Raw genomic sequence first — 21,690 nt, 5'->3', positions numbered from 1 at the left:
CTTTTTTTTTTTTTTTTTTGGTGCTGGGGATCAAACCCAGGGCCTTGGGCATGCAAGGCAAGCACTCTACCAACTGAGCTCTATCCCCAGCCTATCCTTTCAGCTACTTTTGATTCTGCCATAAACTCTGGTCTTGGTATGATAAGGGCTTTCATATACACTCTGCCTTCTTTCAACTCTTTTCCTTCTGCAGCAGCCAAAGGGAACTTTGTAACAAGCACATGGAACCTTAACTGTGCATTGCCCAAATTGTACCAGTGGCTTTAGGAGGTAGAGGCCTAAATTCTACCTGTGGTCTGGCTCCTGCCATCCCTTCTAGAACCATTCTGCATTCCAGCTATACTGCATTTCTTTGGAACCTTCCCTTGGTCTTCCTGGTTAGGCAATCACTACACCCCTGTATAGAGAAGGGGGGCATTGTGGGCAGTTTGATTAGCATCTGCCTCCTTCTAGATTGTAAGCCTTATGAGGTCCTGTCACATTTGTTGCTGGCTATTGTTGTGACTAGCACCTGGCACAGAGTAAGTGCTCACTTCAAGAGTGGATAAAAGAGGCTGTATCAGGGGTGGCTTCGAGACTTCCTGTACATATGAGCTGGTCTTCCTTTCATTGGCAGGATGAGCAGCTGAGGGCTCTGGTGAGGCAGTTTGGACAGCAAGACTGGAAGCTCTTGGCCAGCCACTTTCCCGTGAGTAGGCCTCTCTGGAGCCCCTTTGTAGGACAAGGGTCTGGGTAACCAGTGTGTCCCAGGACTTTTCTTCCCATACCAGTTTGAGGAAGCCTACCAGAAATGTTTCTCAGCTACTTCAGCATGCCTGGGAGCCTTTAGGCTCAGAGACATTTGCAGTATGTGGTCGATGGCCTATTTGCATTTCTTGCAAAACTGGAGAGAATAGATGCTTCATTTTCTCTACAGAGGGGAAGTGATACTTGCAGCAGATTTCACAGTGGGGGCCCTGGAGAGCTGGCTGGTCCCTCCACATCTGAACATTTAGAGCCCCCTGAGGATGAGGGGCCCCCGCTGGCACCCCTAACACCCAGGCTGTAGGTGACTGGAGGCAGGAGTATCACTGTAGCTCCCATCTGGCTGATGGTTGGGGTTCCTCAGACAGCTCAGGGGCAGAGTCAGCAGTTCCCTCTCCCCCTTCAGCTCCCTGTCTTGTATGTTATCTGAACATTTCAAGGAATAAACATGCTTCCCCAGAAAACAGGGATTCCTTCATGCCCCACAAAGCTTCTGTAGAAGGGTCCCCTGTGCTTAGGTGGTGGGAAGTGGCTTTCCACAGGGGCCTGAGTTCATCCTGCTTTATAGTAAAGGGAAAGCACCCATGTTCTGTCGTGTGGGAGTGTAGCATGTGATGGGTGCATGGGGTAAGTGCACCCACCTGAGGCCCCAGGGCCCTGAGCCCAGTGTTCAGCCAGAGTCCAGTTATCCTAGAAGTTTTCACAGGTTCCTGTTCTGCCTGTTCCCGTCCCAGAACCGCACGGACCAGCAATGCCAGTACCGATGGCTGAGGGTTTTGAATCCAGACCTTGTCAAAGGGCCATGGACCAAAGAGGAAGACCAGAAGGTAACTGTTGACCTGGCGCTGCACACAGGGTGGGATTTCACTCACCACCAGTGATCTGGGCATTGTGAGGCTGCCCTGCCTGGTGGCAGGGGTGTCCAGTTAAACGGTGGATGTGACTCATCCTGCTTGTCAGTCTGAACTGGGCCACACTATCCAGCTCTGGCCCCAAGGCTCAGAGCCTCAGAGTGTCTAGATCTCCCCACTCCTTACGTATGGGCTCAGGGCTGCTGGACGAGTTACCCGATTTTTTCCCATTCATGAAAGGAAACAGCTGCGGTACCTGCTGTAACAGTGAACAGGTCATGTGCATGAGGGGCTTGCTCAGCAGGCAGTGGTTGCTGATCTCCTTTATTGTGATGTAAAGGAACTCAGAGCTTCTGGGGTGCCTTGTTTGTTGGGAGCACCATAGTCCTTTGAGATGGGCAGAAGATGAACTCTCAGTCCCATTTTATAAGTGGGGAGACCCAAGGCTCAAAGAGGGTTGAGGATGTGTCCACCCTAGGAAGGGCAGCACCATGACCGTCCTGGGCTGTTTTTTGGGAGTCCTCATGTGGGTCTTCTCCCCCACGTCAGTCCAGAGATTCCATTCCGTGGTTGTAGGTACAGCCCCCAAAGAAAGCAGGAAGGAGAAGGAAGCTAGATATGTTAAAATTGCTTTTAAAATCCTTTCTTTTTTCTGGTACTAGAGATTGAACCCGGGGTGCTTTACCACTGAACTATATCCCCAGTCCTTTTTATTTTTTTATTTTGAAACAGGTTTTACCGAATTTTGGAGGGTCTTGCTAAGTTGCCCAGCTGGCCTCAAACTTGCAATCCTCCTTTCTCAGCTTTTTTCATTGGGATTACAGGCATGCACTATCAAGTTCAGTTCCTTTTTTTTTCCTCTTTAATCAAGTGATGTGTGGTTGCTCTAAATGTTTAAACTACACAGAAATAGATTTGAATAATTCTCACCCAAATCCCTTTGCCCAGAAGGGTCTGTCTTTCTTAGAGTGCTGTGACCTATGTGTACATGAGAATGTACATAGAGAGAATTTGTGAGGGGCCTGGTCTGATTCTGGTAGCTACATTTGTTGTGGTTTGTGTTCTGAGCCACGGGGCCTGGCTGAGTGGCAGTTGGGAACTGAAATCAAGCCATAGTTAGTTGTGCCTTGGGGTTCTACCCTCTTGATCTCCACAGAAGTGCTGCAGGGGATTGTGGCACCTGAGGTGTGTCTGGCAGGAGGAAGACATGTCTCTTACACTTAGTTCACATGGCTCTGCAGTGGCAGAGATCCTTGGGTACTGTGGGTTGGAGCCTTGTAGGCTGGCTTGAGCTCTAAGGAGGAAGGCAGGAGGATCTTGGGGATCCTTTTCCTTTGTTTGGTTTATTCAGGCCATAACTGACAGGGACATGGACTCAGTCACATGGACTACACAAAGTCCTCTGAGCAGCATCCCCATTAACTCCCATGATACTTGAGGGGGTGCGGCCAGTGGTGCCTCTCAACAGCCACAGTGAGGCTCATGTGGATGTGAAGATACTGAAGAGTGGGTGAGGGAAGTGCTGGTCCTGCTGGTTCACAGAGACTCTTCTCTAAGGTCATTGAGCTGGTCAAGAAGTATGGCACAAAGAAGTGGACGCTGATTGCCAAGCACCTGAAGGGCCGGCTGGGGAAGCAGTGCCGGGAGCGTTGGCACAACCACCTCAACCCTGAGGTGAAGAAGTCCTGCTGGACCGAGGAAGAAGACCGCATCATTTGTGAGGCCCACAAGGTGCTGGGCAACCGATGGGCCGAGATTGCCAAGATGCTGCCGGGGAGGTGAGCTGCCTTCTGGGGGCTTAGGGACTGGTGCAGGCAGGGTGATGGTCCAGGAGGCAAGGCCCGTGCTTCCTTGAGTGTACTGAGGTCCTATACTCTGTTCTGTACTTTCCATCCAGCCTTGTCTCCAGGTAGCCCAGAGGCATCATTGTCAAGAGAAAAAATGCGTCCCCCAGGCTTCCTGATCTTAGAAAGACAGACAGTGCCAAGGGAGGCCACAGCCAGAAATCAGTTTGTGCTACAATCCACTGGAAGGTTGTAATGAGAAACTTCAGTTCTCTTTCTCCACCTTCTACTGAAACATATCTTTTTTTACTTCTGGTTTTTACCTCTACATTTATTAACGATGTGCTGGTTTCTTTTTGAATCTTGGTTTTCAGCTATAGGAGAAAATTTAGATTTCTTAGACTTTTCTACCCTTCAAACCTCCCTGTTGCCCCAGTATACTATGGAAATTTTTACTTAAAGACAACGTGCTTATAATATTCTAATATCTAAGGTGTTTCCTTCTTGTCTGACATTTGCTTTTCCTGGAGTTAATGTTTGCCTTGTTTTTTGATTTACACAGTTTCTAAGTCTTATAGCTCTTGTGTGTTTCTTAGTGGCCCATCATGTCCTTAGAGTATCCATAAGTGCTATTTTTCAAAAGCTTAGAATGAATCAGGCAATATTTTTTACTGTTTTTTCTTCAGAGAACCAATCAGGCATTTATCTTTGCTTTTCCATTTGCCAGTTTCTTTCCAGGAATCCTGCCCTGTTGTGACCTTGGAGCATTCCTTTGCCTCCCTCCTGTTGTTAGCTCCCTCTTCTTTCTTTATTTCCTTCTTTGTTTTGGTGAAGCACATTCTTTATTAGGATCCTGAGATAAGTACAAGGGAGGTAAATTTTTGGTAATGGCATGGCCAAAGGTGTCTCCATTCTACCTCACGTTTGATTGATAGCTTGGATGAATACAGAGTTTGGAAATAATTTCCTTCAGAATATTGAAAGCATTTGTTCTAGTCACTTTTTTTGCTATTGTGACTGAAAGATCTAACAAAAACAATTTTAAAGCAGGAAAAGTTTATTTGGGGGTTCACAGTTTCAGAGGTCTCAGACCATAGGAAGCTGGCTCCATCCCTTGGGGCTCCAGGTGAGGCAGAGTATTGTGGCAAAAGAGTGTGGGGGAGGGAAGTGGCTCTAGACTTGATGGTTAGGAAGCAGAGAAAGAGCTCAGCTCAGCTCAGCTCAGGAAATATATCTCCCAAAGACATGCCCCTGAGAACGTCCCTCCTGCAGACACACCCTGCCCTACTGGCCTTTACTCAGTTAATCCCTATTAGAATTAATTCACTGGTTGGGTTAAAACTGTCAGTTATGAACTATGTTCCATCTCTTGGTTTTCTGGGAGATTTCTTTGATCTTCTTCTTTTTTTCCTCCTATAACAAGCATTGTTTTTATTGGTAGATTATTAGGATTACAATATATTTTGGTAAATACATCAATGTGTTCTAATTAGAAATCTTTTACAGAAAAAGCAATAAGGTATAATAAAACTGAATTCTACTCTTCCTCCTTTCCTGTATTTTAAATGTCCTCATTTAGGGGGTGGGATGTTGCTCAGTTGTCCAGCTCTTGCCTAACAAGCATAAGATTCTGGTTCAATCCCCAGCATTACAAAACAACAAATCTCTCTATATATTTTACTTATCTATAAAATGAATGTGATAGTACACTCCTTTAAGAATATTTTAGGAATAAAGAAATTCATGAGCACCACTTGAAACCTCGTAATGACTGTATTATGAGGTTATTAATAATTGTGGCTTTTATAATTGCCATTGTTATTTTTATTCTTTTTAGACATACATGACAGAGTAGAGTGTACTTTGGCATATTATCCATCCAGTGGATTATGGCTTATCCTAATGAGGATTCTATTCTTGTGGTTGTACATGATGCAGAGTTACCCTTATCATGTATTCAAATACAAGGAAGGATAGGAAAGTTATGTCATGATTAACTCTACTGTCCTTCCTATTCCCCTCCCTGCCCCCTTCCCTTCATTCCCCTTTGTCTAATCCAGTAGACTTCTATTCTTCCCCTCCTCACCCTCTCTTGTGTGTTAGCATCCATGTATCAGAGACAACATTTACCTTTGGTTTTTTGGGACTGGCTTATTCCACTCACCATAGTGTTCTCCAGTTCCATTTGTTTACTGGAAAAATGCCCTAATCTCATTCTTCTTTATAGCTGAGTAATAGTCCATTGTGTATATGTTTTGTTCTTTCTTTCCAAATCCTTCTTTGGAAATCATTCGGATCAAGAAGTCTTACCTTATAAGGTCACACTTTTGTTTACTTTTTTGATACTGGAGATTGAACTCAGGCATTCAACTGCTGAGCCACACCCCTAGCCCTATTTTGTATTTTATTTAGAGACAGGGTCCCACTGAGTTGATAAGCACCTCGCCATTGCTGAGGCTGGCTTTGAACTTGTGTTCCTCCCAAGCCACCACACCTGGTACTTTTGTTTTCATTTTCTGGCCCTGTTTTTATTTTGTATTTGTAACAACTTATTTTACAATTGGTGTTATGTTTTTTGAAAATACTGCTCCCTTCCTACATTGTCTGCTTTTCCTGTGTTTCTTTTGTTTTGCTAGTTTTCATTTCATTTTGGAGGCTTCTTTGAAAGTCTGCTGATCCTTGACTGGCTATTAATCTTCAGGAACCAGTTGTTAAAAGTGGTTTGGAAGCCCACTGCACACAGGCTGTGCTTATCTGCTGGTGGGCTCTGCGTCATGGAGTGACTGAGTATCCACTGGCCTTATAGAAGGACATTCCAAGAACTGATGAGTTTTTACTGGGTTGTTCCTTTCCCCAGAGATGCATGAGTTCTTCAGATTGATGCCCTAGGGCTCCAGAGGCTGGTGGAAATTCTAGAACAAGGCATAGGGAAGGTATAGGGGTCTCCCCTCCCGTGTTAGGATTTTCGTTCAGTCCCAGTTTCAGCCTGGTGCATCATCCCAGCCCTTGGCTGTGGCCAGGGTGCCCAATCATTTCTTCCCTGAGAATAAACCTTCATTCTGCTTGCAGGGACTTGTAAAGGTCTGTTTGCTGCTGTCTTCTACCCTGGTCTCATTCTTGGGCATTTTTGCCATATTGTGTTTTGTTTCATTCTGGTTCCTTTCTTTGTCATGGCAGTAAAGTCCTGGGAGGGAGAGGAAAGAAAGTTCCAGGTCACGTTTCTCCTGAAGTCAGGAATTTTGTTTTCATAACTCAGTTCCTGAGTATATCGTCTTTTGGGGGTGATATACTTGGGTTGGAGATGCAGGCCTCTTACGCTGAATAACCTGGTTGGCCTTGCAGATGCCACCAGCCTCGCCTTGATCTGCCGGCACCCTTAGTCACATGGTAGTCGTTAGCCTCTCTCTCTCTCTCTCTCTCTCTCTCTCTCTCAATCCCTCAAACACCATAAACTCTTCCTGACAACTCTGCTGCTCTGTGGGCCTGGAGGGCCCTGCCGCCTTGTCCCTGCTGTGTGGCTCCTGGGTTCTTGTCCTTAATTCTCAGCAGGGTGGGGGTATTACTTCTTTAGTGAATTTTTCTCTGTCCTTCCAAAACTAGTCAGGTCCTGGTGGCCTCTGTGTGGTGCAGTGCTCTACCTTTCTTCCAAGGAGTTCTACCTAATTGCAGGTAGATTTAATGCCTATCTCCTCCACTAGATGAGACGAAATGGCAACCATTCAGTCTCATTGGCTGGCGTATCCCCAGTAACTGGAATGATTCCATGGGTGTACCATGGGTGCTTCATAAATACCTGTGAGCAGAGGCATGAGTTTGGAGCACCCTGGACTCTTACCTGGTGGGTGGGAGGGCTTGGGAGATGTTGTAGTTTGGGTTTTCTAGTGGTCAGGAACCAGAGACAGAGATGCAAGTATAAGGAATTTACTAAGGAAAGGCTGTCACTTGTTAGGGAAAAAGTGAAGAAGAACAGGGAAAGCGTGGAGCAAGAATGGGTCTCTGGTAAAGTCTGGTCTTGGCCTGAAGGAGGCCAAGATGTGCTGGTGGGGCACATGAACAGTAGGGGTGTGTTTGCGTGCAGGGGTTGGGTAGCTCCTGGACATCTCTGGTTGTCTTCCAAGGCCATTCTCTAGAGAAAAAGTCATAGGTAGAAGCTGTTGGCAGCAAAACAGCTGCTGGGGGCTGGGTGTACTGTACACTTGGGGGATCTGGGCGAAACACCAGCATCCCATGCCCCACATGCTGCCCAGCCAGCACTGTCCTGTAGGACCAGAGCACAAATGGCCAGAGATACAAACCCTCCTTTGACTTCTTGCTCAGTTAAGCTGTTACTCTCTTCTGGTCACATCTCAGCGGAAAAGCACTCTGTTCAGAGCCCAAAGAAGGCAGTGCTCTGTGCTGCTGGGACACTGCTGCACAGCTGGACTGCCACGGGCACCATTCGCCTGTGCACCACAGTGTCCTGTGTCTCTACAGTGCATGCTGTGTGCTTCTGTACCTCCTCATGCTGGTTGTACCAACCCTGTCCTGCTCTGTGCTTTTCCTCTATCGTCCTCCTCTGTATACTATTTATACCTCTGCTGATGTGTCCTCATCATCCATTAGTGATGGAACATGAAGTAGTATATTTTTTTAGATAGAGAGGCTCAGAGAGGTAGACAGTAAGTGGTCTTTGTACCCTCTCTGACCATTCATAAGTCTGTGAGCTGAGCAAGGCTTGCATGCAAGGTGATTGTGAGACTGATGTCAGGAGTCAGTAGTCAGTAGTTTGCTTATGGTTTTTGCAGATTCAAAATGGCCCAGGGGTTGGGGGGAATAAGAGTTGCAAATATATTTTAGATTTTGCCATTTTGCCAGAGCCTAAATAATACATTTGTTTACTTCATAGAGATGGGTGGAAATTCTTGAGGGCTAGAAGCAGACATTGCCTTAGAGCTGTGACACCTTAGAGTTCATCCAGATATACCTTCATTTACAGAAGTGAAACTCAGTTCAGGGAGATTGCAGTGTGCCTCAGGGTACACCAGCCAAGAGCTCGGGGTTCAGAGGTCCTTGGTTTTCCCCTGCAGGACAGACAATGCCGTGAAGAATCACTGGAATTCCACCATCAAAAGGAAGGTGGACACTGGAGGCTTCCTCAGTGACTCCAAAGACTGCAAACCTCCTGTGTACTTGTTGCTGGAGCTCGAAGACAAGGACAGCCACCAGAGTGCCCAGCCTGCAGAAGGCCAGGTGAGATGGCTGTACCATAGCCCAGCCTTGGCTTCACCTCCAGTTTGTTTCATTTCACGTTTATCTGATACCATCTCGTAGAACACCTTATCTACATCAGTTATCCAGGTTCTGCTACAGGGTTCAGTGTGGCCTGTGTTTCTAGGACCTTTTCTTGTAATAGACATCCACACATATTTCTGTGCCTGCAGGCGAAGGAGAACAGAGCTGTCTGGTGTGGAGACTGAAACTTAGGCTGCGGAAGGGGCGTTCTCAGTCTCCTGTCCTCATTAGCAGCTCCTTCTTACCTGTTGCTCTTTCTAGTCCTAAGATTAAAAGCATTTTTGCAGTTAAAAAAAGAGAAAACAAAGCAAAAAAAAAAAAAAAGCGTGCAGTCATGTTTAGTTTCCACCACAATTGAGACTGAATTCTCTGTGCTGCTGTTGGTTGGCCTTTTTCCTATCCCTAACTTCCTAATCTGTTTTTCCTCTCTGTAATTTTGCCTTTTCTGGACAGTCATATAAATGAAACCATAAAGCTTTACATTTAAAATTTAAAAACAAAACCAATGTATGCACATGTTAATATACCTCCATCCCACACCTCAGACCAACTGTTTTTACCTGTACCTCCAGTGATGTTCCTGGGTGTGTGTGGTACTGGGAATTGAACCCAGGGGCGCTCTACCACCGAGTTATATTCCCAACCCTTTTTATTTTGAATTTTGAGACAGGGTCTTGTTAGGTTGCCCAGATTGACCTTGAATTTGCCATCTTCCTCCCTTGGCACCCTGAGTAGCTGGGATTATAGGCGTGTATCACTGCACTGGGCTCCATTTTGTCCTTATGGTGATAATGTGGGACTGGTTGTTTCACACATTGTTGTTAGTGCTGACTGTGGTTGCATAATATACATGCCAGTTTTATGTGTACCAAAAACATTATCATTGCTTTAATTTTAACTTTAGTTTATGCTTATTTTTGATGGTTTTTTTTTTTTTTTTTAATTTCCTCCCCCTTTGTTAAGACATAATTGACAGGTCTGGGGGTGTGGCCAAAGTAGTAGAGCACTTGCTTATGATGAGCTAGGTCCTGGGTTCAGTCCCCAGCACTGCAAAAACAAGCAAACAAAAAGTCATAATTAAAAAATACAAATCACATATATTTATCTGTCTACAATGGAATATTTGTGTGGTATATAAGCTTTTATGTGTATACACGCAATGTAATGTTTTGACTAGTTAGGGTGACTGTTTTCCCTTAATGTGTTCATTTGCCTTGACTTGCTTTTTGTTTGTCTTTTTTCTTTTTTTGATTCTGGGGATAGAACCCAGGGTGCTTTACCACTGAGCCACATCCCCAGCCCTTTTTATTTTTTGAGTCAGGGACTTGCTAAATTGCTTAGAGTTTCACTACATTGCTGAGGTTGGCCTCAAACTTGTGGTCCTCCTGCCTCAGCCTCTTGATTTATAAGGGTTACAGGCCTTCGCCTCCATACCTATTGTGGTTTGTCTTATTTCTTATTGATTTCAAATGTATTTATTCTATATATTAAAATTCTATCCCTTTATCTTGTAGTACATTTCCCATTGTGTTGGTAGCTTCCTCATCTATTTATTTTATAAAGGTTAGAAAGGTAAAACAGACATCAAGTCACCCTGAGTTGGGAGTTCTGCTGTTTTTGATAGTGTATGTAGTTACACGTAGTCATTAGCACAATCAATACTAAACATTTTATCAACCCCAAGTCCAAAGTGTAGTTGCCCACTCTCTCTGATCTGGTCCTCTGAAGCCATCTGCCTATTGTTTGTAATTTTGCCTTTATAAGGAGGTTGTATACATGGAACCATATACATAGTCAGCTCTCTTGTACTTTTTCACTTGGCATAATATATTTAGGAATTATCCATGTTGTTGTGTTTATCTGTAGTATTCCCTTATATTGATAAGTAATATTCTGTTGTAGGGATGTACTGCAATTTATCAATTTACCAGCTGAGGGACATTTTTTTCAGGTAGTGTTTACAAATAAAGCTACTAGAAACATCCCTTTATGGGTTTTTGTTTTTGCTGTGCTGTTTGTTGAACCCAGGGCTTTGCGTATGGTAGGCAATTGCTCTGCCTCTGAGCTATATTCTTAGCTCTGGGTATAGGTTTTTGCTTGAATAGGGTTCCGTTCCTTTTATATAAATATAGTATTTTCCTAACTTTATAGAAGCTACAAAACTGGTTTCCTAAGTGATGTTCTTGTTCTTTTTCTTTTTTTTTTTTTTTCAATATTTATTTTTTAGTAGCAATTGAACACAATACCTTTATTTTATTTATTTATTTTTGTGTAGTGCTGAGGATTGAACCCAGGGCCTTGCACGTGCTAGGCGAGTGCTCTACTGCTGAGCCACAACCCCCCAGCCCTGTTCTTTTGGTTTTTTGTTTTGTTTTGTTTTTGATAATGGCTTGAACTGAAGGGTACTTTACTACTGAGCTACATCCCCCGTCCTTTTTATTCTTTATTTTGAAACAGCATTTTGTTAAGTTGCTGAGGGTTTCACTAAGTTGCCCAGGCTGGCCTTGAACTTGCAATCCTCATGCCTTAGTCTCCCAAGCCAGTGGGATTGCAGGTGTGTGCTTGACCCTAAGTGGTGGTGTCTTGATGGCAGTTTTTAAACAGTGTTTTTGGCATCTCATCTGCCCCATTATAGATAGCATTTAAAAGTTTTTAATCTGACCTGTTATCCATCTTCTTTTTTTCTGTGTCAAACTGTTTTCATTGCATTCACTTGACAGCAGTGAAATTAACAGCTACCATTTCAATCAAGAACTTTAAGCGTCCTTGCTGATCTGCATAATGTCCTTGCGTGGAGAACCTTCGTGTCCTCATTTTACAGGCATCGAGGTCACACTACATGCCCAAAGTCAGCTATTCAGGGGCAAAGCTGTGTCTGAATCCAGGGCCTGTGCTCTCTGCCTAGCCTCATTGGTTCCCTATTAATGTGGAATCCTGCTCCTTGTTCTCCACATGGCCTTGGTTAATCCCATATGCCATTTTTTTTCTTTTTCCAGAATTTTTATTGTAGAATCAAGAAGAGTACTGTGAACCACCATGCACCCAGCATTCAACTTCATCTTTGATAGTTGCTAACGCTTGGCTACCCTTTTGTCTGTACTTCTGCTCATTCTCCTGGATTGAATTATTTTAACCCCTAGATTTCACATACTTAAGGATGTGTTGTTATTAGATAGGTTTTTTTTTTCCTTAAAAGCATAATCACAAATCCTTGCACAATTATTTTCTTAAGATCATGATAGACTTAACCAGTTATGAAAAACTATCAATAATAAGCTTATAATGAGGTAGGAAATGAATATAAATTCATGTAAAAGAGCATACAGTATGACGACAACTGTGTCACAAACTTGCCATACGAAAGATGAAATAGAAGCTGGGCACATAAATAGTATATGCTTGTAATCCCAGCAGTTCAGGAGGCTGAGGCAGGAGGATCACGAATTGAAAGCCAGCCTCGGCAACTTAGCGAGGACCTAAGCTACTCAGTGAGACCCTGTTTCTAAATAAAATACAAAATAGAGGATGTGGCTCAGTGGTCAAGTGTCCCTGAATTCAATCTCTGGTCTGTCTGCGTACCTCACCCCCACACACACAAAAAATAAAAACATTCACTTACAATAGTATGAAGCTATAGTATAGCTTCAACCAGTTCAGGGACTTTGACATTGATTCTGGACTTTTACGTCATGCACAGTCCATGTGCCACCCTTTCCCATATTCGTTCTGGGACTGTGTATTTAGCTGTTCTGTTGCTTTCATTAGCCTTCTTGTCTCACAACATTGATACTTTTTGAAGTGTGCAGTGTGGCTAGTTATTTTATAGAATGTCTCTCATTTGGGGTTCATGTGAGTTTGCTTGTTACTAGATTGAAGTTGTGTATTTTTAGCTGGAAACTGCTACATAGTCTATATCATAACAAAAATATACCCTTGTGTCTACCAGGAAAATCTCATGACCAGCTGGCCCTCAGCACCCATTACCATAAAGGAAGAGGAGGGTAGTGAGGGGGAAGCTGTGGCAACTGCCATGTCTAAGGAGCAGGAACCTGTTCCTGCAGAGCTGGATGGAGTGCACACCCTGGAGCTGCTGGAGGAGTTCCCCAAGCATGAAGACCAGGAGGGCTCCCCTCCAGAAATCAGCCTACCCTACAAGTGGGTGGTGGAGGCTGCAAACCTCCTCATCCCTGCTGTGGGGTCCAGCTTCTCTGAGGCCCTGGACTTGATCGAGTCGGTATGTTGGCCAGAGCAGCTCACAGTGGGCACAGAGCATCCCCAGCAGGGAGCATTTTCCTCACGGACCTGTATCTTTTCCTTCACTCTGTCATCCTACTACCATTTACTGACCTGATGTGAGTAACCACCCTGAGCAGGGCCTGAAGACACTGACTTGGTCACCATGAAATTTTCGCCCTCTGTTATGGGCATCAGGGTGTGCAGGGTGCACCTGACCCCTGTGGACATCACCGGGTGGGATGGGAAGGCCTTCCCAGAGGAGAGCACTACATGAGTCCACAAGGACGAGTGGCAGGTTAACAGCACAGGGCACACGTGGTTAGGTTTCCCTCGAGACGCCCAGGAGGTGCCAGCTTTAGGGCTGCTTCTGGAGTGATAGGTGGTCTGTTGCTGCTCAGGGTAAGCAGCCGGTCTCCGTGTAAGGTTGCCACATGAGCTGGGGCTTGGGCTCCTTTGTGGAGAGCCCCTCAGTGGGGGCTGCACCTCTTGCATCATCCAGGAATCCGGCTGAGCTGTGTGACCCAGAACTCAGGTTCTTTCCATAGTTACTCTCTGCTGCTGAAGGGGAATTGCAACCAGTGAGAAAACTGCCGTCCCCCTGCTCCAGGCCAATCCTGTGGGATGTGCTTCTGGTCTACCAGATGCTGTCAGTTCCAGGATCTCCTTGAGATTGGGGTGTGGGCCTGAGGTCACCTTGCCCTGAGCTGGCTTCCACCTTTAAGAATGAACCTCCTCTGCCTCCAGCAAGTCCCAAGGACCAGAAATGCTGCTAGGCTGAATCCTACTGAGGGCCACACCTCCAAGACCAGAGCAGAACCCCCTCTCTAGAAGCCTTTGGGCTTGCACTGTCATTTCCTGAGTAAAGGTGGAAAGACTTGAGGTGACTCGGGTCTGTTCTCAGAAGCCCAGTGCCAGTTTCTTGGTCTGAAAATAGGAAAAGTCTTGTTTCCCCAGCAGGATTGTTGGGATTGAAACTACTTTAGAAGTACGCCAAGGAGGCCACTGTGATTGCCCTTCCATTGCTCTATATTGATTTCTAAAAGTAACTATGAAAATACAGTGCTGGGGATATAGCTCAGTGGTAGGACACTCACCTAACATGCACGAACGAGGCCCTGGGGTCAATCCCTAGTGCCACCAAAGACTCTTTGAGGAAATGCATTGGTTTGGGGCTGAGGGACCATGTTTACTCCTGAGTATCTTCCTTTCTGAATGGTCGTACTGTATTAAAAGTAGTGTAATTCCTAACCTTCCTCTCTGGCCAGGACCCCGATGCTTGGTGTGACCTGAGTAAGTTCGACCTCCCCGAGGAGCCCTCTGTAGAGGGCAGCGTTGACAGCAGCCCGGGGCAGCCCCAAGCATCATTACAGCAGCAGCAGCAGCAGCAGCAGCAGCAGGCACTGCCAGTCCGCCAGCCCGCTGCCTCGGCACCGAACGTCACAGAGTACCGCCTGGACGGCCACACCATCTCGGACCTGAGCCGGAGCAGCCGGGGTGAACTGATCCCTATCTCCCCCAGCACTGAAGTGGGAGGCTTGGGTATTGGCACACCACCCTCCATGCTCAAGCGGCAGAAGAAGCGGCGAGTGGCTTTGTCCCCTGTCACAGAGAACAGTGCCAGTATGTCATTTTTGGACTCCTGCAACAGCCTCACCCCTAAGAGCACACCTGTAAAGACTCTCCCCTTCTCACCCTCCCAGGTATGTATCCCTGGCTCAGGGCCTGACACATAAGCATGCACTGTTCAGCCAGTATTCACTGAGCAGCTGCTGTGTGCCTGGCCCGGTGCTCCATGTTCAGAACTCAGGGATGTGCAGAAACAGATTTGGCCCTGCCCTTGGGGAGTTTACACTGTGGCAGGAAGACTCAACTGTGATAAGAGGTATGAGGGAGGTAGCTTGTGGTACTGTGCATGCATCTAAGCTGGGGGGCCAGGAGGGCTTTCAGGAGGTGGAGCAACCAGCAGATGACTGCTGGGAGAAGATCCTGCTCTTTGACCACCTGTTCCACAGCAGCTTTGCCAGTACCCCAGGGAGCTGAGTTGCAGATGACAGCCCCCTTGGAGAGGTAGTCAGTACTGGGGACAGGCTCAAGGTGAATTAACCAAACTACAGTGTAGAAAATGGGGAATGCTGAGTCATCAAGAGCTTGCAAAGAGCTAGCCAGGTCCTGGGTCTGTCTCCAGGGGCTTTGTAGTATATGTTGAGTGTTGGGGGAGCCAGGAAGGACGCCAGGTCTTTTCTAAGGGTCTGGGGAGGCACCCAAGCTTCCTGAAAAGCCGTGTTAGAGCTGGGACTCCTTTCCTCCATCACCTTGACCAAGAGTGAAATTGCTGGAACAGGTGGGGGCAGGATGGGCCTTAGAGACTGGGTGTATCCTAGGTTACGTGCTGCCCTGGGGCAGTGGGAGGACAGGTAGGTCCTGTGTGCCTGGCCCCTTGCTCCATGTTCAGAACTCCCTAAACCTGACTGGTTGAGCTGAGACATGGGGTCTGGCCCTCTGTGAGGCTGTGGGGGCATTCAGGCCCAACAGTGGCATAAAGCAGATGGGCCTTTGTCCTGGAGGGATTGAGGCTCAGATTATGGTTCAAAATGGCTGATGGTGTTTCCTGGGGAAGTCCTGTTTCAGTTTGCCAGGTGTGTCATATTAAAGTACTATAGTCTGGGTGGCTTAGATGGCAGAAATGTGTTTTCCTTCAGTAGAAGCCCAGGATCAAGGTGTGAGCAGCCTTGGTTCTAAGGTCTCTTTCTGTCTTAACCGTTCCTCCACTGTGTGACACTGTCTAATCTTTAGTCTTTTTTCTTAAAATCCCTTATTTTATAGTTTTCTTATAAGAACACCAATTGTATTGGGTTAGAATGGGTGAAGGCCCACCCTAATGTCTTCTTAAAAAATTAATTACCTTCTTAAAACTTGCATTTCCAGGCTGGGGTCCAGAAGTCAGCGGTAGCATATATGAGGCCCAGGTTTGTTCTTCAGTACTGAAAAACAAAACTTAAGTCCCCATCTCCAAGTATAGTCCCATTCTGAAGTGCTGGGGTTTGGATGTCAATATGTGAGCCTGAGAGGGACATAGTTCAGTCCATGACACATTCTTGAGTGGGGGCCTGGGTGGAGAAGGAAGACAGAAGAGCTTTGGGCTGCCTCAGTAGCCCTGAGGGATGGGAGTGTGGCCGCTGTCCTCTGGAGACCCTGCCTGGGCTGGTGGGCCTAAGGCTACCTACAGGTAGCTCTCTAAGCTGGTGACAACCTCTCGGGCAGGGAGGGCTTAGGTGTAGATGTGCTTCAGATCACAGATGCCAGTTCTAGCTAGATTTGAGTCTGACGTGTACAAGTATTTGATTTTCAAAGGGTGCTTGTGTCTCAGGATTCACAGGGACTAATAACTGTATCGAGTCTTAGTCTGTGCCTCCACAGGCCATTTCAAAGCTGTGTTTTACTTCTGGAAAGGAAGCATAGTCAGCTTTCTCTGTCTTTACTGCATTGTGTCCCAGCTATGATTTGGGTGATTGTGAGCCCGGGCCTATACAGCTGCTTGATGGGTTCTTTTCCACCTGTGCTGGTCTTTGCTGTTCAGCTGTATTGGCCTTAGGGCAGCAGTATTATGGGGAGGGGCTTCTGAAGGTTGCTCCTCCAGTCCCAGGGCCCACAGGTCATCCTGTCCTGTGTTCTCTTTTTCCTGGCAGTTTCTGAACTTCTGGAACAAACAGGATACTCTAGAGCTGGAGAGCCCCTCACTGACGTCCACTCCAGTATGCAGCCAAAAGGTGGTAGTCACCACACCCCTGCACCGGGACAAGACACCCCTGCACCAGAAGCATGCTGCGTGAGTGCTGGCGTCCACCTGCCCCTCCCGTAGCAGTGGACGGTGTGTGTGCCTGAGGCAGTGGGGAGGACTCCTGGAAAAGCACATCAGTTTCAGAAAGTGTTCTCCCTCTGACTCCACACCTCTCCATGTTTGTCATTCTAGCCTGCTATTTTATCTTTTCCCTCCCTCATTTAAAAAAATTTTTTTAAATAAATATTTAAAAAATATTTATTTATTTTTAGTTGTAGTTGGACACAATATCTTTATTTTATTTTTATGTGGTGTTGAGGATTGAACCCAGGGCCTCACACGCGCTAGGCAAGCACTCTGTTGCTGAGCTACAATCCCAGCCCTCATTTTTTTTTTTAAATATTTTTTTAGTTGTAGATGGACACAATCCCTTTATTTTGTTTATTTAATTTGTTCAGGTGGTGCTGGGGATCAAACCCAGTGCCTAATGCATGCTAGGCAAGTGCTCTACCACTGAGCCACAACCCCAGCCCTATCATTTTAATTTTTTTTAACTTGATAGTTTTGTAATATCAGGAGCATAGCCCAAGTTGACACAAAAACGGTGATCTGTTCCCCCCTTTACAAACTTTAAGTGCAAACCTGGAGTGTTTGACAGCCTTGCGTGTGGGCTGGAAGTGGCCCTGGCCCCTCATATTTGGGGCTCTGTGCAACCCTGGCTCCAACAGCCTGCAAGGGCTGCCCAGCACCTGCCTTTTGGAAGAGCTTTCTATTCTTCACTCCATGGCTCAGGTAACTAAATTCCACATGTAGTTGTTTCCTTGCTACTCTGCCTGTTGCTTTTGCTGCAGGAGAAGCTTGCTGGTGTCCCAGAAGAAAGTTGTGATTCAGGAATCAGTTCATGAACTTAGCCCTTATGATGACAGGTGAATTTAGAAAGAACTCATGCATCACTTGATTAGAAATCAGTCTCAACAGTGGATTTTAAAAAATATGTTTTAGAGCTGGGATATAGCTCAGTAGTAGAGTGCTTGCCTAGTATGTTCCAGGCCCGAGTTTGATCCCCCGTACCCTAGTAAATGAGTAAGTAAACTCTCTCTCTCTCTCTCTCCCCCCCCTCCCCCTCTCCCTCTCCCCCCTCCTCCCCCCTCCCTCCCTCCCTCTCTCCCTCTCTTAGTAAAAAGATAGGTTTTGTGAGAAATGATTCTCCATTCAAACCAGAATTCTAGATTTTATATCTAAGCCCTTAAACAGAGATGCCGAACTACAGAAGTCATTGATACCTCCCTTCTTTTCCCTTCTCAAGCCCAGGAATATTTGTTTACATGCCAGGCACGTTTTTTTAAGCAGGTTATTCCCGCTGTCTCTGGTAGTTTCCTGACATATGTGCAGGTTAGCACTCTCCTGAGTACACCCCTGGCTCCTCTGCATGTCTCTGGGCTCTCTCCTTTGTAGCTCTCTCCTCTTTGGTACTATGCCTTGTGACCTCTAGCTGCTGGGGACTCCTTGGACTCAGTAATTCTCTGCAGCTCCAGGGTCTGCCAGGCTTCACCTGGGTGTCTTCTGCCAGTGCTGTGGCCAGCAGTCGCTGGCTCACTCTTTTGCCCTTCACCCCCACCCCTCAGGGTTCACTGTCCTCTGTTGCCTGGTGTTGGGTCTTAAACCTTGCCTGTTCATCTGTTGCATCTTGGTTTCTTTGCTCTTCCAGGTGGGAGGGTACATCTGGTCCCTGACAGTTTGTTTTGAGCAGAAGTGGAAGCATGATGTTTCATCTTTAAATTAAAGATTTTTTTGGTTTGCTAATATTCTCTTTGAAAACTTCTTTTTGATGTTTGCCAAGACATACTAGGCAAGAATGATACAGCCTTAAAGTTCAGATTTTATTGGTATCATGTTGTTGCCCACTGATTTTATATCCCATCTTTCTTTTTTTTTTTTTTTTTGTTTGGCTTTTTTCCTCTCAGAGGTTGTGGTTTATTGGAAGGGATGTTCATTAACAAATTTAGATTCCTCTTTGCTTACCATGGGGTTATGACCCCTTAAGCCCAGTGAGAGTTTCACACCAGGCCTCCTGAATATCACAGCTGAGCCCCACCTGTTTTAAAGGTGGTAGAGCACTTGAGCCGATGGTTGGGCAAAATCTAACCTGAGCCTATTCTACAATAAAGTTCTTGAAAAGTCAGTATTTCTAAAAAGTAGAATGGGTAAAGTCCAAAAATTGTAAGTCAAACGGTCTTAAATCCAGGACCTGCTATAAACAGAAACCAGTATGTGGTCTTTCAGATGGTGACAAGTACTCGGAGAAATTATACAGGCCTGTGGAGGAGGGTGATGGTGAGGGGTTTCTGACTGGTGGAGGTCAGAGGTGGCCTCTTAGATGGCTGTGAGGAAAAAGCACAGTTCCGAGGTAGACATGTGCCTTTGTGTTTATGGAGCAACAGTAAGGGTTTGGGGAGAACCAGGTGGAGGGAACTGTGGAAGAGGAGGTAGGAGGTGTCTGGCCCTGTGCCCCTCACACATTGTTGACATGGCCCTAGGGTTTAACTGCTGAATGAGAGCAGGACTTCCCTGGGTAAAAATTTGATTTCCTTAGTTGATTCAGGATTTTTTTTTTTTTTTTAGAGTTCTCAGAGATGGCTGGGCAAGGACTGTGCTCTTGCGATCTGGGCCTTCTTCCTGTTTCTTTTCCTTTTTATGATTTATTTTACAATAGAGTGTATTTTGACGTATTATACACAAATGGAGCACAATTTATCATTCCTCTGGCTGTTTGTGGCTCCGTCTGTCCACTAGTGGAACCATACAGGTATACAGGGTCCTTCTTCCTGCTTCTCAGCAAGGAAGGCGGAGACGGAAATCCTGAATAGCTGTGGCCTCACCCTGTGGCCTCTACTTGGCTTTCCTGCAGTACTCAGGTAGTGGAAACATCTGAGGCCCAGCTAGCTGCTTCCTTTATTGTCTTTGTCTGTGGATCCTTCCTTATAGGATTTTTGTTTTTTAGTTACCTCTTCTTTTTTTTTTTTTTTTTTTGTACTTTGGATTGAACTTAGGTGCTGTACCACTGAGCTGCATCCCCAGCCTTTTTATTTTTATTTTGAGACAGGGTCTTGCTAAGTTGCCTAGGTTGGCCTCAGACCTGAATCCTCCTGCCTCAGCCTCCTGAGTAGCTGGGATTATAGGCAGTGCCACCGTGCTCAACATTTTTTAGTTACCTCTTCAATTTGCTAAGCTCTTTATGAATGTGTGTTTATTTACCTTTACCCCTGCCTCTACTGCCCTGTTTCAGAGGAGGAATCCTGGGCTCCGAATGTGAGGCAAGTACTCTGCTGCTGAGCCACACCCCCAGCCCCTTTTCACCTTCCTTTTCTTCTTTATGTTCCTGTTCATTGTTTTAAGCCCCTGTGTTGACCTCTGTGAGAACGTCATAAATTGTCTTCTGATTTGCTGGTGTGGTTTTCTGTGGTCTCCCACCCATTGAGCCCCCTGGCTTACAGCACTACACGTGCCACTTCCTGGCTGCCTTCCACATACCTCTTCACTTCCACCCTCCTGAGTCTTCTGACACGCATGTGCGCTTAGTCTTGCTGATGCGGTGGGTTAAAAAGACTCTGGAGTTCCCAGGTAGATGGAGTGTGGTTTGCACTGTGGGGTATGACATTTGTCCAGGCATGGATGTCTGTCTTCACTCTTTCTTACAGAGGGGAGCTCAGTGTGGGGGAGGATAGAGGAAGGGAAGAGATTGTGGATCCCTGTTTGAGCTTTGAGTCCTGAGAAAGGAAGGAAGAGTGACCTGCATTGGGTCTGTCATCTCCCAATGGAGTGGTTCAGGCTAAGGGAAGGGGCCAAAGAGGCACAGGTGGCCACATCCAGGAGTTGGCCTGAATTCTGATGAAATGTGTCTTCTTCCTACTGTCCTGGTCAGTGGGCAGTATCTCCAGGTGACCCAGGCCAAGTGGGCTTTGCATACGAGTGTCATGTTCTGGGAGTCTGGTACCTGCTGCCAGAGTTGAAGTTCCTGTTGCCCACCCTGGCCTCTCTCTGTTCCTGGCACTCTGGGGTGTGAAGTGCCACTTCTGTCCTCTTCCCCTTCCCCAGCAGGCTTCTCTGTCATAGGCAGAGAGCATTCTTAGAATTCTGTGTCTGAGGGAAGGGTCACAGTGGTTCTGCTTCTGGGCCAGGCTGTTTCTAGGTTTCTCACTACTCATGTGTTCCCTCCATATTTCTGTCCCCACCATGATGATTTTGGGGTGAGGCTCTGGCCTTACAATGTTGTCCTGAGGCTGTGCAGGGATGTGGATTCATAGATTCCGGTTTTCCCACCCCACACCACCATGCCTGAAGCATGGCCACAGACTTGTTTCTGGAAAGTCCCAAGTCTGGACTATGACTGAGCATCATTCTTTGTCGCTGTCTGGGTCTCCTGGCCCCCTTAAGATTCATTCCTATCCTTCCTGTTTCTGAACATGGCCCTTCCTCTGGGCCCTGACCTGGACCCGAGGGGCAGGGAGCTGGGCGGGATCTCTAGCCACTGGGCCCAAGGGAAGGTGGAAGTCTGCCCCCTCACTGAGCCTGCCTCTCTCTGGTCCCTGGCAGGTTTGTAACCCCAGATCAGAAATACTCCATGGACAACACTCCTCACACGCCAACCCCGTTCAAGAACGCCCTGGAGAAGTATGGACCACTGAAGCCCCTGGTATGTGGGTGGTCACTGTTCTGGTCTTTGAGTGGTGGGCTCATCCAACGTGTGGGTCACGGGGCCCTTCCACTCTGAGATCTCCGGATTTTTCTCTCCTAAGATGTGGATATCCTGTTTTTATCGATGAGGACAGCAGGGCTATCTCTAATCACCTTGATGACATTTCCTGAGCACCTCCAGTGTGTTGGACAGGTGCTGGGATTTGTGACAGTGTCCTGGTGATGCTTAGTGTGTAGATCGTGGAGGAGGGTGGTACACATGTGACACATGAATGGCTGCATTGCTTTCAGTGTACAGTGCAGGCTGGGAAGAGAAGGGCGGGTACTGGAG

General features: G+C 46.5%; 1 protein-coding gene across 1 annotated transcript in view; it reads left to right on the top strand.

Annotated features, from left to right (window-relative positions):
* Positions 1-21,690, top strand: part of Mybl2 (MYB proto-oncogene like 2) — a 35,109-nt gene that overhangs the window by 8,925 nt on the left and 4,494 nt on the right. The window contains exons 3-10 of the mRNA XM_015480561.2: positions 617-688; positions 1,479-1,571; positions 3,153-3,373; positions 8,446-8,608; positions 12,597-12,884; positions 14,152-14,586; positions 16,573-16,712; positions 21,258-21,357. Of these exons, the coding sequence (XP_015336047.1) occupies positions 617-688; positions 1,479-1,571; positions 3,153-3,373; positions 8,446-8,608; positions 12,597-12,884; positions 14,152-14,586; positions 16,573-16,712; positions 21,258-21,357 (1,512 nt within the window). The remainder of the gene's footprint in view (positions 1-616; positions 689-1,478; positions 1,572-3,152; positions 3,374-8,445; positions 8,609-12,596; positions 12,885-14,151; positions 14,587-16,572; positions 16,713-21,257; positions 21,358-21,690) is intronic.

Source organism: Marmota marmota, unplaced genomic scaffold, assembly GCF_001458135.2.
Source record: "Marmota marmota marmota unplaced genomic scaffold, marMar, whole genome shotgun sequence".
NCBI classification, from domain to species: Eukaryota; Metazoa; Chordata; class Mammalia; order Rodentia; family Sciuridae; genus Marmota; species Marmota marmota.
The sequence above is the reverse complement of the archived record's forward strand: the minus strand, read 5'-3'. Positions and strand labels throughout refer to the sequence as shown.